The sequence below is a fragment of the Mytilus edulis genome, chromosome 6 (assembly GCF_963676685.1).
Source record: "Mytilus edulis chromosome 6, xbMytEdul2.2, whole genome shotgun sequence".
Classification (NCBI taxonomy): domain Eukaryota; kingdom Metazoa; phylum Mollusca; class Bivalvia; order Mytilida; family Mytilidae; genus Mytilus; species Mytilus edulis.
Genome location: NC_092349.1, coordinates 29,433,107 through 29,449,639, shown reverse-complemented (window position 1 = coordinate 29,449,639; position 16,533 = coordinate 29,433,107). Strand labels below are relative to the sequence as shown.

At 32.6% G+C, this 16,533-nt stretch overlaps 1 protein-coding gene across 1 annotated transcript; it reads left to right on the top strand.

Moving 5' to 3' along the window:
- Positions 1–7,299: 7,299 nt before the first annotated feature.
- Positions 7,300–16,311, top strand: LOC139526334 (putative ankyrin repeat protein RBE_0317). Its single transcript, XM_071321467.1, has 4 exons — positions 7,300–7,329; positions 7,747–7,848; positions 8,251–8,352; positions 16,171–16,311. Exons 1-4 carry the CDS (start codon positions 7,300–7,302, stop codon positions 16,309–16,311), a joined length of 375 nt encoding a protein of 124 aa, XP_071177568.1.
- The last annotated feature ends 222 nt before the right edge of the window (positions 16,312–16,533 follow it).

The following is a 16,533-nucleotide window of genomic DNA, read 5'->3' as shown; positions in this document are numbered from 1 at the left end:
TTTGGCTTTTAACTAGCTTCCAGTAACTGTTAGTTCTCTCAAATCGTACTTTCTTGTTAATTTGACCTGGTAATACTATTTGAAATGTTTGCTTTTTTTATTTAATGATTACCTTATTTAAAATTAGAAGATGTGATCTGATTCCGAATGAAACAACTTTCACCTGGTATCAAATGATGTAGATAAGGCAATGTGTTTGTTTCTGCTTAATACTTTAAACTACTTAATTTTCATCGTATCCAATTTAAATTGCCTTCACTCATAACTCTGTGTAGAGGTCTGCCCGTAATGATATCTTCAATATATGAGTGTTCATTGGTTTGTCGGTGAATAACATGATTTTTGCGCCTGTCCCAAGTCAGGAGCCTCTGGCCTTTGTTAGTCTTGTATTATTTTTATTTTAGTTTCTTGTGTACAATTTGGAAATTAGTATGGCGTTCATTATCACTGGACTAGTATATATTTGTTTAGGGGCCAGCTGAAGGACGCCTCCGGGTGCGGGAATTTCTCGCTACATTGAAGACCTGTTGGTGACCCTCTGCTGTTGTTTTTTATTTGGTCGGGTTGTTGTCTCTTTGACACATTCCCCATTTCCATTTTCAATTTTATTAATACCACGTTTTGTGACAGTAATAACATTATGACAACCAGTATTATTTGGTGGAAAGAGCTGGAGTAAACTAAGAGAACCACCCACCTTCTGTTGGGGAACTGGCAATCTTTGTCAATATAGATGAGAGTTGAAAACACGTCACCATGACCATGTTTGTTCACTAAAGCTCAAAATTAAAATCAATACAAATGACCTGTTTCAAAAGATATACAATGTACTTAAACATATCAAGTGAAAATGATTTTATTTTATATATTCTAATAAGTCATTAGCCTTATTTTATTGATGTATCAACATGAATTATTGCCTTCACAATTACTTAGATTAAATTGGCACATTGTTACTACCTTTTCTGTTTGTTTTTCTGAACATCGTAGCATTTCTGTTTTAGGATGGGAGCACTTCATTTGATATAGCTGCAGAAGAAGAGAGATTCAAAATAGTAAAACTGTTATTAGAAAGAACGACTATAGACCTAAAAAAAGTATACAAGGTAGGGATTGTACCACTAAAGAGGATTTTAAACCGTTCTATAGTCAACCAAAACTATCGTTGGCCTACATCGTCATTTAAGTACCCACTGTCAACTAATCTTTAAACCTCAAAGGGAAACGGACGTTCAATACTCACAAGAACTTCAAAGTTATCCACGGCGTGTAATTCAGTTGCCGTTAGGCAATGGCTGTTTTGCAAAGAAAAATAAGCATTCAATTATTCGAGTAAGGTGGATTCAAATTTAATCAGACTCGAAACACGTAACTTATACTGTTATATGTTACACAACTTTGTTTAATATTTATCTTATTTGTTTAATATGTTACATACATGTAATGACATTTTTTTCTTTAATAGAATATTGGCTATACCTTGATATATTTCAACTGTTTATTTCAGGATGGGAACACTGTTTTACACAAAGCTACTAGAAGTGGAGAGCTCGAATTGGTCCAATTGTTACTCAAAACATCAAATATAGATCCCAATCAAAAGAATAAGGTATGAAGTGTGAGGAATAAAGTAGGTCTATGTGTGGTCAACTTTAACTGTGCCATTTGTTACATTTATTAAATCGTTGAGGCAAACATTTACATTTCAAACTGGTTGTCATATTAGTTGTACCAATCTTTTCTTAGTATCTACAGTTGAGTAAACAAGTGAAATTGAATTTGAAAAAAAGGTAAACAAAGCTAAATTATGTACAAATCACTATTTTTCTGAAGCACATGAGCGTATCCCTTGCTTTTAAATATGGTGTGTGTTCCTCAGCCTCAAATTTCTATTCAATGTTTTGTAAACGTTGTTTGTTTTAGTTTCTGCCATTTTGTTGTCAGTTTGTTTTAGACTTATGGTGTTTGTTGCCCCTTTGGTATCTATAGAAGAACAATTTGATATCCTTTTTTTCCAATTTTTATTCCTCTGTAACGTAAATCCACAGCATCTACGTATCATAACACTCTAACTTACCGGTGGAGAATAAAAATTAAAAAAGTAAAAGTAAATTATATTATAATGAACATTTCTTATATATTAATCTCTACATCCCATTATGTATAATCATTGGTACACGCATTCATTTGATATTTGTATACATATTAATATTTATATATTTTATATTTTTGATAACAACTATATGCGTACTTTGGCTACCGTTATTACTCTCACACAATGCAATTGTCGAGCATATTATGTAAAAAGAAAATGAATTGGTCATTCATACATGCATATTTAGTGTTTTTTTACTAAATAATTGAGAATAGAAATGTAATATGTCAAAGAGAAAACAACCCGACCATAGAGAATTGAACAACCGAAGGCCACCAATGGGTCTTCAATGCAGCGAAAAACTCCCGCACCTGGAGGCGTGCTTCAACTTGCCCCTCAACAAAAAAAGTATACTAGTTCAGTGATAATGGACGTCATACAAAACTCCGAAATAAAAACAAGAAACTAAAATTAAAAATCATACCAGACTAAAAAAAAGGCCAGAGGCTCCTGACTTGGAACAGGCGCAAACATACGGCGGGTTAAACATGTTTTTTTAGATCTCAACCCTCACCTTATTGCTCCAGCCAATATATCAAAAACAAACACACAACAATACGCACAGGCACACTATTCAGAAGAAGTCCGAGTCCGATGTCAGAATAGGTTACAAAAGAAACTAAAGAAAATGACGATGATACATACATTTTCAAAGGACTCCTAGCAGTTAAGTTACATGCCCGCTCCAGGTCTCAATTAAACTGATTGAAAGACTTTGTCTTGATCATATGAATATAAAATCAAGTTCAGCACTATACCATCATAAAATATGTGAGAAGAACATAACCCATATCATGCCAACAACTTGTTTCATGATAGATGTGTTTATTTCCGATGCAAAGACCCAAAATGAATCAATTTTTAAGCCAAAATCTACAATCTTTAATGTCCTTACAACAGTACCGTAACTATATCCCTTCTTACTAAGTGTGTATAAGATTTTGTTAGCTTTGAGGTGAATGCCGACATTGTTTTAGCTTAGTAAAGAATATTATCATTAAAATTGGATGTCAAATACCTGAACGTATAAGATGTCTGCATGTTGAATTATATTTACGAATGATGTCCTTGTCCCGAAGATAAAATGTACTAAATGTTTTACTAGTTTGTGATATCGAAAACCCTGGTGTAATAATTTATTCAGTAAAAAACAAATTTATCTCGCTAAAATCTAATACGTTGTTATATACAAGAGCGAATCTCATAAGTTGAGATGTATAAAACCATAAGATGGTGACAAAGGAACATTACCATATAAAAATTGATAAGAGAGGGACGAAAGATACCAAAAAGGACAGTCAAACTCATATATCTAAAACAACCTGACAACTAACAACTAATAAGTAACGATAGAAAATGAAAAATCATCCTTTTATCATAAATTTTGGTATTGATATAAACTGACAACGCCATTGCTAAAAATGAAAAAGACAAACAGATAAACAATAGTACACAGCACACAACATAGACAACTAAAGAATAAGCAACACAAAAAACTAGGGGTGATCTCAGGTGATACAGAAGAGTAAGCAGATCCAGCTCCACATGTGGCACCCGTCATGTTGCTTATGTGATAAAAAATCCGGTAAACAGTCTAATTCGGTAGGTCACATTCATGAAATGGAAAGAGACTGTAGTTACGACGTAAGGAATATACCCGATACCATTTGTGAAACGGTTATTATATAACGGTCAACCAAGTCGTGATGGCGTCCGTAAAATTTACGAAGGGATGATTTCAACATCACCATTTGGAACTCTTAGTTTAATAGCTCCCTTGTGAGCAGCAACCCTCTATCAAGAAAATCATGATAGGAAAAGCAAGCACGGGAATATCGTATCAAATGGGAGATATATACCCCATATTCAGGTGCTGCTAGAATGTTGCTACTTAGAAAGGGAAAGTTCACAATTGGAAAGCTGAAATCATCTCTTTTGTCGTAAAGTTTTGTTTTCAACCGACCTTCATTGTCAATTTCTAGATGTAAGTCAATATATGAGGCCGACTTAACTGTATCTGTAGTATCCATTATCTCTAGTTCGAAGGGATAGATGCGTTCAACATAGTCACCAAATGTTGAATTATTTATTAAAAGAACATCATCTATAAAGCGGAAAGTAGAGTTAAATGATATTGCTAACTTCTTATCTTTCTTCCTAAGAGGGCCAAAATTTTTACCATTGGAATGCCGACAGTCTGTTGAAAAACACGTCCTCCGACCGTGATAAATATGTTGTCAATCAAAAAAAATCAAGCATCTTGATAATGTCAGTTTCAGAGAATTTTTGTTTGACTCAGAGTGATCTTTTACAAAGAAGGATTTATCCCTCCCTAAGACAAGATACTTGTATCGACGTTGGCGATTCTTTTTTTATGAAACAAAGCAATACCAACTCTTTCAATTTGTCTTTTAGTTTGGAATGTGGAATACTTGTGTAAAGTGTAGAAAAGTCAAATGTTTTAATACTATTACAAGATGAAAAAGATAACACATAATGTGTTTTGTTATAATTATACAACACAAATTAGTTCTGTAATCAATTGCATAGACATAGTTCATAGTGGGTCATTTTTCATAATTGTACAATGGTGACAGATGAACTGGTCGTTTAAATAGTTTGACAAGGCAAAATATAGTACATCTACCAAAGTCAAAATCATAACATTTTTCATACGAACAAATTAAATTATAAGAGTTCCATTATTTCAATGCATAGTTTATGCATATCAAATTTCAAATTGAAATAAAATATATGCATTGCCCTGAAAAAATTCGAATTTAATTAGAATTTAAACTGAATTCAATTGAAATAAATTTCCAATTTTTAACCTTGTTTAAGATATTTTTAAATCTGATTCATTTTCAAATAAATGTTCGCCTTAACAAACATTGTTTTTTTCTTAAATATATAATAAACTTTGAAGTGAGATAAAAAAAAAAAATTAAATAAATTTCAAGGTTAATTGTAAACTATTTAAAAAAAATCCATATTTGTTGGTTTATAACTTTTTTTAATTAGGACTTCCATTAGATTTAATACGATTTAAGGTAAATATAAATCTTTTTTATCTGAAGTACCTAAAAAAGTAGTCATGGAAATAAAAAATAAAGAAAAAGACGGAAGTTTTGATCTCTTAGTGTTTTCTTCTTTGGGGGAAAATACCTTTACTCTAACTAAAAAATCTGGTTTGAAAATGTATAAATATAAGAAAAATAAAGAACAAAAGGACATTCAATGAATATAATTATAAAGCCTTGAAGCAAATCATGGATCTTTCAACTTTTCTTATCTATATTTACAAAGTTTAAGATTTAAAGGAATAGATTGCTCCTCAGTTTAATACTGGTAGAATAACCCTTGTGGTTTGGAATTTACAAATATATAATATGTCATACCTATTGAAGACTGTAAAGATAAAACTACAGTTACTGTAATCTAAATATCATAAGTCATTCATTTAAAAAGTTCAATACTAGTTTGCTAAACATGTCTTTACTTATATGTAAAGAATGCCAATGCCTCTGAATTTATTTGACAACTTAAAGTGTAAAAATTTAAGACATACAAAAAAGCATGAACGTTTGAAATAAACTGCACAGGACAAGGATATCTCTTGGCGTGATTCTGATTTGAGCAATTGGAACAGATATATCATATTTACCCGCGTATGGCGTATGAATTTTTAACAAATACGATTTTCAGACTTTTTAAAATGTTTTTGGTGTCTCAGCAAAACGTTAATGAGCCATATTGTCAGAAGGTTAATGTAAAAGTACCCCGATCTTACAATCATTTATTTAGTGTCAACCTGACAAATCATACAGGATGTTCTTGAGGTTTTGGTTTCAGGTGCTAAAGTTGTGTATTATTGTATTACTTTTGCCGTTTTACTTTTATTTGTATTTTTACTATTAAGTCCCTTATGGTTCGGACGTGACTATGTATATGTCTAACGAGCATCGTGGTTTTGGCTTTGTGGTTTTCTTAATTCTGCTTGATCTAGAGGGTTCACTCGAAAGCATGGCCTTGTGTAGCGTCATGTTTCCTCGTATTTATAATTTACTTAAATCATACTGTATCGGGAACTTTTTGTGTATTGACGTCTTTGCTAGTTGTTACTGTTCATTTGTCATGATCTAAAAAAAAACCAGTTATATTGTAAATATATATATATATATATATTATATATATATATATATATATATATATTTATTTATATACCGTTTCGATCCCTAACATCACTGAAGAGACATTTATTGTCGAAATCCGGATCTGGTGTACATAAAATTATTGAAACCTCATGCTTGTGGCATAACTTCTTGGCCACAAGTTTATTGTTTACTGTTAAGTATTAAATTTATATTAAACCAACTCTTTCAATTTGTCTTTTAGTTTGGAATGTGGAATACTTGTGGAAAGTGTAGAAAAGTCAAATGTTTTAATACTATTACAAGATGGAAGAGAACACATAATGTGTCTTTGTTATAAATATATAACACAAATTAGTTCTGTAATCAATTGCATAGACATAGTTCATAGTGGGTCATTTTTCATAATTGTACAATGGTGACAGATGAACTGGTCGTTTAAATAGTTTGACAAGGCAAAATATAGTACATCTACCAAAGTCAAAATCATAACATTTTTCATACGAACAAATTAAATTATAAGAGTTCCATTATTTCAAAAACAAATTTGAGCAGGTATTCATAAAGCATTTCCGGTTATATTAAACTATCAAGTTTCTTCTACTAGTATCTGTTTATATTTGTTATCGAGTTAGTATTTAAATTACAGTGACTACACAATGCTCTTTTATCATCTTCAGTGTACGGTTTCTTATTAGTTATTGTGTTTGGCTTTTAACTAGCTTCCAGTAACTGCTAGTTCTCTCAAATCGTACTTTCTTGTTAATTTGACCTGGAAATACTATTTCAAATGCTTGTTTTTTTATTTAATGTTTACCTTATTTAAAATAAGAAGATGTGATCTGATTCCCAATGAAACAACTTTCACCTGGTATCAAATGATGTAGATAAGGCAATGTGTTTGTTTCTGCTTAATACTTTTGACTACTTAATTGTCATCGTATCTAATTTAAATTGCCTCTACTCATAACTCTGTGTAGAGGTCTGCCCGTAATGATATCTTCAATATATGAGTGTTCATTGGTTTGTTGGTGAATAACATGTTTAATACCACGTTTTGTGACAGTAATAACATAATGACAACCAGTATTATTTGGTGGAAAGAGCTGGAGAAAACTAAGAGAACCACCCACCTTCTGTTGGGGAACTGGCAATCTTTGTCAATATAGATGAGAGTTGAAAACACGTCACCATGACCATGTTTGTTCACTAAAGCTCAAAACTAAAATCAATACAAATGACCTGTTTCAAAAGATATACAATGTACTTAAACATATCAAGTGAAAATGATTTTATTTTATATATTCTAATAAGTCATTAGCCTTATTTTATTGATGTATCAACATGAATTATTGCCTTCACAATTACTAAGATTAAATTGGCACATTGTTATTACCTGTTCTGTTTGTTTTTCTGAACATCGTAGCATTTCTGTTTTAGGATGGGAGCACTCCATTTGATATAGCTGCAGAAAAAGAGAGATTCAAAATAGTAAAAGTGTTATTAGAAAGAACGACTATAGACCTTAAAAAAGTATACAAGGTAGGGATTGTACCACTAAAGAGGATTTTCAACCGTCCTATAGTCAACCAAAACTATCGTTGGCCTACATCGACATTTAAGTACCCACTCTCAACTAATCTTTAAACCTCAAAGGGAAACGGACGTACAATACTCACAAGAATTTCAAAGTTATCCACGGCGCGTAATTCTGTTGCCGTTAGGCAATGGCTGTTTTGCAAAGAAAAATAAGCATTCAATTATTCGAGTAAGGTGGATTCAAATTTAATCAGACTCGATACACGTAACTTATACTGTTATATGTTACACAACTTTGTTTAATATTTATTTTATTTGTTTAATAATTTACATACATGTAATGACATTTTTTTTCTTTAATAGAATATTGGCTATACCTTGATATATTTCAACTGTTTATTTCAGGATGGGAACACTGTTTTACACAAAGCTACTAGAAGTGGAGAGCTCGAATTGGTCCAATTGTTACTCAAAACATCAAATATAGATCCCAATCAAAAGAATAAGGTATGAAGTGTGAGGAATAAAGTAGGTCTATGTGTGGTCAACTTTAACTGTGCCATTTGTTACGTTTATTAAATCGTTGAGGCAAACATTTACATTTCAAACTGGTTGTCATATTAGTTGTACCAATCCTTTCTAAGTATCTACAGTTGAGTAAACAAGTGAAATTGAATTTGAAAAAAAAGGTAAACAAAGCTAAATTATGTACAAATCAGTATTTTTCTGAAGCACATGAACGTGTCCCTTGCTTTTAAATATGGTGTGTGTTCCTCAGCCTCAAATTTCCAATCAATGTTTTGTAAACATTGTTTGTTTTAGTTTCTGCCATTTTGTTGTCAGTTTGTTTTAGACGTATGGTGTCTGTTGTCCCTTTGGTATCTATAGAAGAACAATTTGATATCCTTTTTTTCAATTTTTATTCCTCTGTAACGTAAACCCACAGCGTCCACGTATCATAAGACTCTATCTTACGGGTGGAGAATAAAAATGAAAAAAGTAAAAGTAAATTTTATTATAATGATCATTTCTTATATATTAATCTCTACATCCCATTATGTATAATCATTGGTACACGCATTCATTTGATATTTGTATACATATTTATATTTCTATATTTTATATTTTTGATAAGAACTATATGCGTACTTTGGCTACCGTTATTACTCTCACACAATGCAATTGTCAAGCATATTATGTAAAAAGAAAATGAATTGGTCATTCATACATACATATTTAGTGGTTTTATACTAAATAATTGAGAATAGAAATGAAAATATGTCAGAGAAAACAACCCGACCAAAGAGAATTGAACAACCGAAGGCCACCAATGGGTCTTCAATGCAGCGAAAAACTCCCGCACCTGGAGGCGTGTTTCAGTTTGCCCCTCAACAAAAAAGTATACTAGTTCAGTGATAATGGACGTCATACAAAACTCCAAAATAAAAACAAGAAACTAAAATTAAGAATCATACCAAACTAAATAAAGGCCAGAGGCTCCTGACTTGGGACAGGCGCAAACATACGGCGGGGTTAAACATGTTTTTTTAGATCTCATCCCTCACCTTATTGATCCAGCCCATATATCAAAAACAAACACACAACAATACGCACAGAAACACACTGTTCAGAAGAAGTCCGAGTCCGATGTCAGAATAAGTTACAAAAGAAACTAAAGAAAATGACGATGATACATAAATTTTCAAAGGACTTCTAGCAGTTAAGTTACATGCCCGCTCCAGATCGAAATTAAACTAATTAAAAGACTATGTCTTAATCATAGGCATACAAAATCAAGTTTAGCACTATACCATCATAAAATATGTGAGAAGAACATAACCCGTGTCATGCCAACAACTGGTTTCATGATAGATGTGTTTATTTCCGATGCAAAGACCCAAAGTGAATCAATTTTAAAGCCAAAATATTCAATCTTTAGTGTCCTGACAACAGTACCGTAACTATATCCCTTCTTACTAAGTCTGTTTAAGATTTTGTTAGCTTTGAGTTGAATGCCGACATTGTTTTAGCTCAGAATATAACCCTTAAAAATTGGATGGCATATACTTGAACGTATAAGATGTCTGCATGTTGAATGATATTTACGAATGATATCTTTGTCCCGAAGATAAAATTTACTAAATTTCTTTACTAGTTTGTGATATGGAAAACCCTGGTGTAATAATTTATTCAGTAAAAAACAAATGTATCTCGATTAAATCTAATACGTTGTTATATACAAGAGTGAATCTCATAAGTTGAGATGTATAAAACCATAAGATGGTGACAAGGGAACATCAGCATATACAAATTTATTAGTAACGATAGGAAATGAAAAATCATCCCTTTTATCATAAATTTTGGTATTGATATAAACTGACAACGCCATTGCTAAAAATGAAAAAGACAAACAGACAAACAATAGTACACATGACACAACATAGAACCCTAAAGAATAAGCAACACGATCCCACCAAAATCTAGGGGCAATCTGAGGTGATCAGGAAGAGTAAGCAGATCGTGCTCCACATGTGGCACCCGTCATGCTGCTTATGTGATAACAAATCCGGTAAACAGTCTAATTCGGTAGGTCACATTCATGAAAGGGAAGGAGACTGTAGTAACGACGTAAGGAACATATCCGATACCATTTCTTCCTAAGAGGAAGGATGTATCCCTCCCTAAGACAAGATACTTGTATCTACGTTCAATTTGGCCATTCATTTTTTATGAAACAAAGCAATACCATCTCTTTCAATTTGTCTTTTAGTTTGGAATATGGAATACTTGTGTAAAGTGTAGAAAAGTCAAATGTTTTAATACTATTACAAGATGAAAGAGATAACACATAATGTGTCTTTGATATAAATATATAACACAAATTAGTTCTGTAATCAATTGCATAGACATAGTTCAAGGCAAACAAAGTACATCTACCAAAGTCAGGATCATAACATTTTTCTTACGAACAAGTTAAATTATAAGAGTTCCATTATTTCAAAACAGAAATTTGAGCAGGCATTCATAAAGCATTTCCCGTTATATTAAACTATCAAGTTTCTTCTACTAGTATCTGTTTATATTTGTTATCGAGTTAGTATTTAAATCACAGTGACTACACAATGCTGTTTTATCATCTTCAGTGTAAATGTGGTAAATAGTATGTTGGCGAGTCAGAACACCCATTCCCCAAACGAAAGAACGGCCATCGTAGTGACTATAAATGAAAGCCAAATCATTCTCTCAGTCACAATTTGAGATCCCCTGGTCACATTAAGACAGACTGACCATAACAAACATAAACCACACTACTGGTTGGTCTAGGTAGGATAGACTCACTTAAAAAATATTTTGAAGAAGAAAATTAAAAACTTTGTCACCAAGTTGAATAAATGAAAAGGAATCTTACCCTTCACCCCTTCGTATGATGTTTACATATCTCAGTTGATACGTAATGCTAGTGCATATTTATACTAAAATGACTTCATATACGTGAGTGTGTTTTTAATGCAGAAAATATGCAGGTTGTTTTTTTTAGGTTAAGACAATGAATATATCGTCCATGGCAACGGACATATGTGATTTCTTCAATAATGTGTGACCTTTATAGCTGACTATGTGGTGTTGGCTTTTATCATTGTAGAAGGCCGTACGGTGACCCATAGTTGTTAACGTCTGTGTCATTTGATCTCTTGTGGAGAGTTGTCTCATTGGCAATCATACCACATTTTTTTTTAAACACTCACTATGTTACTAAGCGTGCTAAAATATTTTTTTTTAATATATGATGCATAGTTTGACGCCTGCTGATACATGTGAAAAAGACTCGCCGATTATTAATATATCGGCAAAACCTAGACTGCAGCATTATCATAGCATTGGCAAACCAGTGACATTTAAAGAGTCCGTGTATCGGTAACGCGAGAATGGAGATTTATCGAAACCTTTCGTGGTGGCTCTGCAATCAGTGTTTACAAACATTCATAGTAGAACATACTGAGGCATATACGAGTTTGGATTAAAAATGCGACGACCGGATACGCTTAGCATACAAAAATATATGTTGCATATGTAGGAACCCACCTTGTTGGGTAATCCAAGGGGATGGGGTCTTAGAGCTGGAACCCCCCTTTTTAACGATCAATGTTTTTGAATGGAAACATATGACTGGAACCCCCTTTTTATCTTGGGTTGACTACACCTTTTTAAACTGACTGGATCCGCCACGTGGTGCCCTTATTAGTCTTCAACGAATTAAACTTTATATTTATTGTATCATTAAGACTTAGTCCGAATAAAATCTAAATGTTTTGAATGTATAATTTAGATAAAAGTTTTCTACTTGTATGTTTAAAACGTTGCAATATTGGATTAGAATTAAAGCTTCAAGCAACGGAGTATTTGAATAGTTTTTTTTGCTAATTGGAATTGCCTGAAATATATTTTATGAAACAGTTTGTAGTGCATATTATGAGTTAACTTTCACATTCATGTTAAACACAAATTTCTATTTTTAAAAAAAAAAAATGAACTGTGTTTATTTATGTAGAAGCAGGGGTTTTTTAAGACCTTGTGGTCAAAATCTAGACAACAGTGAGGAATCAGAAAAATGCTATGTGATAAAACATATTATACTAAAGGAGACCTTTCCTCCTACCCAATCCCTCCACGAACACATAAAAATCCTTGAATGAAATTAAAAAAAAACCACACATACCTAACCCGCTCCATTTCTATTCCCATTGACAATAAAATTAAAATTAAATCCCATAAATAATTAACAATGACATTATTAGTTCATCAGCTTAGCACACTATATGTATGGATGTCTCAATCCGAATTATCTATGATAAGTACATCACGAATATATGTTAGACTCAGATCGGCGTCCAGTTTCTAATCGACGTCTGTTCCTCAAATCGACGTCCAAATCTGATGTCACGTTCTCAAATCGACGTCCAATATTTTGTTACTCAAATCGACGTCCAACTTGATGTCATGTATTGCCAAAACGACGTCCGATTGATTGTGTAGTCTTCTCAAATCGATGTCAAATATCAAAAAATGATTAATTACTGGACTTACACTGATACATGTTCATGTTTTGTAGGGTTCTTATAACAACTAAATTTTCAAGTATTTATACATACTTCCTTCAAAGATTTTTTAAACCCGAAATAGTATAATATATATATTAATGTTTATCTTTCTAAAATATTGATCCAATCGATCTATATTGTAGTGTGTCATTCATATTTATATATTAAAAAAATACATGCATTATGCATATCAGTGTTAGTCAATGAGAAAACAACCCAACTACAAAAAAAAAACGACATCTAGAGAGCATTTTTCAGTCTGCAACAATAGACAATATATAGATATGGGTTCAAATTATTGTTGAAAACCGTACGGGTGCCTATAATTTCTCACATTCATTTTATTTGAACTCTTATGGATAGTTGTCCTGTCCTATTGGAAATCATATCACATCACCTAATTTTAATGTAGTTTAAATCTCCAAAATTTAAAAATTAGACAACTTGTTGACATACTAGTAGGTAATGCATTAAAAAAATAGATTTTTTATATCTGTGACACATAATACGTTTAAAAGTGTCAACTGGTTTTCATAGTTCGTTCTTATGTTGTACTGTCACATCACAATTATAACTGGTTAGAAAGAGGGGTTGAAACATGCTTATATGTTTAACCCCGTAAAATTATGAATGTATGTGCTCGCCACATTATGTATGTAAGTGCCTGTTCCAAGTCAGAAGAATGTAATTTAGTGGTTGTCGTTGTTGCATTTTTGTTTTTCGTGCATTATTTTGTACATCAACTATGTCGTTATTTTTTGTCTAAATTGTTTTACATTTGTCACTTTGAGGCTTCTTATAGCTGACTATACGGTATGGGCGTATTTCATTTTCGAAGGCCGAACGGTGGATTATATCAATTGTTCTCTTTTGAGGAAATGAACGTCAATTATAGAAGTAAAAAAATGGAAGTCGTTCAGTGAAACCAACAATGGGCCGTCGATTGGATAGGCATAACATTGGCAGTCGATTTGAGGATATCTTTTTGTGATGCATGATTTGGACGGCGGTTTGAGGGACGGACGTCAATTAGAGACCGGGCGTGAATCTGGGTCTTACATAAATGCATGTAACTTATAAGTAATGACAAACAGCAATATATACAAATGAACGATACTTGTATATAACAACAAATAAGTGTTAATACACAATTATCAAACTGACAAATCCTTGAAAAGTACTTTCGGTGGTTGTTAAGAATTGCACTTGAGGTGTTCCCGCTACCGCTCTCTTTTGCACACGACGTCGCCCTTGTTGTGACGTTAGCTATTCAGGGTTCCAATGCAAGTATCATTGCAGGTAGACGTTCTCATTTCTAAGCCGTAATTTGTGTTCGATACAATCACTCTACGATATTGGTGCCGTAACCAGGATAATGTAGCAAAATATATGTTGTCATGGTAACTGATACATGTCTTCTCATATACTTCTCTAAATTTCTTGTTTCATGTTTCCTTCTCATCTATTTGCTCAATTCCAAGTGTTTCTAACTTCCAAAACTTCTCCAGGTCGCATTCCTCTGTCTTTCTTGATGTCATTACATTCATCATATATGTTGGCTGGCCTTTGTAACTTGGTGTACCGTGAAGTGGTCCTGACAGTGAATAACCTATTTTTAATTTCACGGCAGTAGGTCCCTCACCTCTAATGATATGGTTTTCTATAATTGACCAATAGAAGTCGGCTCCTGCGAGTACTGAGACTTGGAAATTGTCGTTCGCGATTACTGGATGTGCGAGTCTAATCCTTGATACGTACGATAATTGAGCAGCTTTGCGGATGTAAGTTTTTAAGTGGTGCGGCGATTTCCGGTACGATCAATACTCTGATCAGCAATTTTCCTTCGTCGATGAGCAAATAAATAGTTGCAGTTTTTAAGTGTATAATTTTCGTACTGTCTGCGCTGTCCCCGAACCCAGATAAATTTAAACTTTCTGTGCCAGTTATTGATAACTGCAATTTAGCGGCTAAGTCTTCTGTGATGAACGACCTCTGTGCGCCCTCATCAAAAAGAATGTTGGCATCTAAAGATTGTAGTCCTGAATTTACAGGATTAATTGCGGTTTTGAGCATGAAATTCGTGGTTGCCTGTGAATGTTAAATTGTGTCCGTTTCCTTCACGCTGTGTTGAATGGTACTTACGTTCACACTATCTTCTGTATCTCTTTTTGCATTTTCCTTACATAAACTCGTGTGATGACGCTTATGACTTTTTTTATCTGACTTACAATCAACCAAGTTATGATGTTCATACGTGTGATGAAATACTACCCGTCAGACGAGCAAAGACCGATGCAAAGGAAAAGATAAAAATGTGGACCAAATGAGACTATCGTATAATGTTATGGACTGTTAACTATTCGTGCTTTATTACAGAAATAATTTTATTTTATTTGTGCTCATTATCAAAGACAGTTTTAGATATTCAAAGTTTTATATTTATCAGAGACAGTAATTTAAAGTGACATTTTCATAAGTTATTTTCATTTTATTGTAATTAAATCCTTTGCGGACCCCCAGCATGTTAAGAATTGCACTTGAGGTGTTCCCGCTACCGCTCTCAATTGTACCCGACGTCACCTTTGTTGTGACGTTAGCTATTCAGGGTTTCAATATAAGTATCATTGCAAGTAGACGTTCTTATTTCTAAGCCTTGATTTGTGTCCGATACAATTACTCTACGATAGTGGTACATACCACTACATGGAGATAACTCTGTGAAATCAGCTAAACTTTTTAGTCACGTTCTATTGTTTCGAAAATATGAAGCTTCTCAATGATCAAAATTAGTTTTTTTTCAAACTGCTATGTATTCAACCATTTTTTTTATGAAGAGTCAGGTTCAATTTTGTTTGTTATTTTGATATTCTTGTCAAAGCCTCAAAGAAAACATTTTGTCAAAATTTAATGAAATTTAAACGTGCTAAATTTATTTCAATTAAAGTATTGGGTACCACCTTGTTTTGAACATTTGGTTATTGTTTATTGTTTTACACATAAATACACTAACATAAAACATTTTAAGCAATAGAAAATTTGTATAATCACTCGAAAAAACACAAATGCACTCGAGAAAGGCGAGACTGCTCTCTACAAAACCCGAACACAAACTAATGTTTTCAATGCAATAACACAAATTTTTGTATTTTCTTTAAACATCATTTGTATATATTGTTTTTGTTAATTTTCATATGATGCTAAGAACTGTGTTACCTTTTCATTTTAGTACAGAGGTGATACTCCTCTACATTTAGCTGTCAATGGTGGAAATCTCGACATAGTGAAATTGTTATTACAAAGAGCAGATATAGATCCAAGTAAAGAAAATGAGGTACGAGTTTTGTACATTATTGTCAAACATTGTTGAATCGTTCATCAAAATCAATGTCAACATAATGTTGCTTATACAATCTACACATATCTGCAAAATACTTTTAATTATCAAAGTATTTTTTTTTATGTATCCACATTTATTAAAATACCAAGACATACTTATACAAAAATCATTGAGGTTTTATAGGAATCAAGGATAATTAATCGATTAAGATGCTTTTCTTAGTTTAAACTTTCTTTTGTATTTCAATCGCAC

Excerpts from the sequence above, each read along its gene's own strand:
- LOC139526334 (XM_071321467.1), top strand. The coding sequence starts at position 7,300 with ATGATATCTTCAATATATGAGTGTTCATTG. Across the intron at positions 7,849-8,250 it reads ACCTTAAAAAAGTATACAAG|GATGGGAACACTGTTTTACA; the intron begins GTAGGGATTGTA and ends TGTTTATTTCAG. Across the intron at positions 8,353-16,170 it reads ATCCCAATCAAAAGAATAAG|TACAGAGGTGATACTCCTCT; the intron begins GTATGAAGTGTG and ends TTTTCATTTTAG.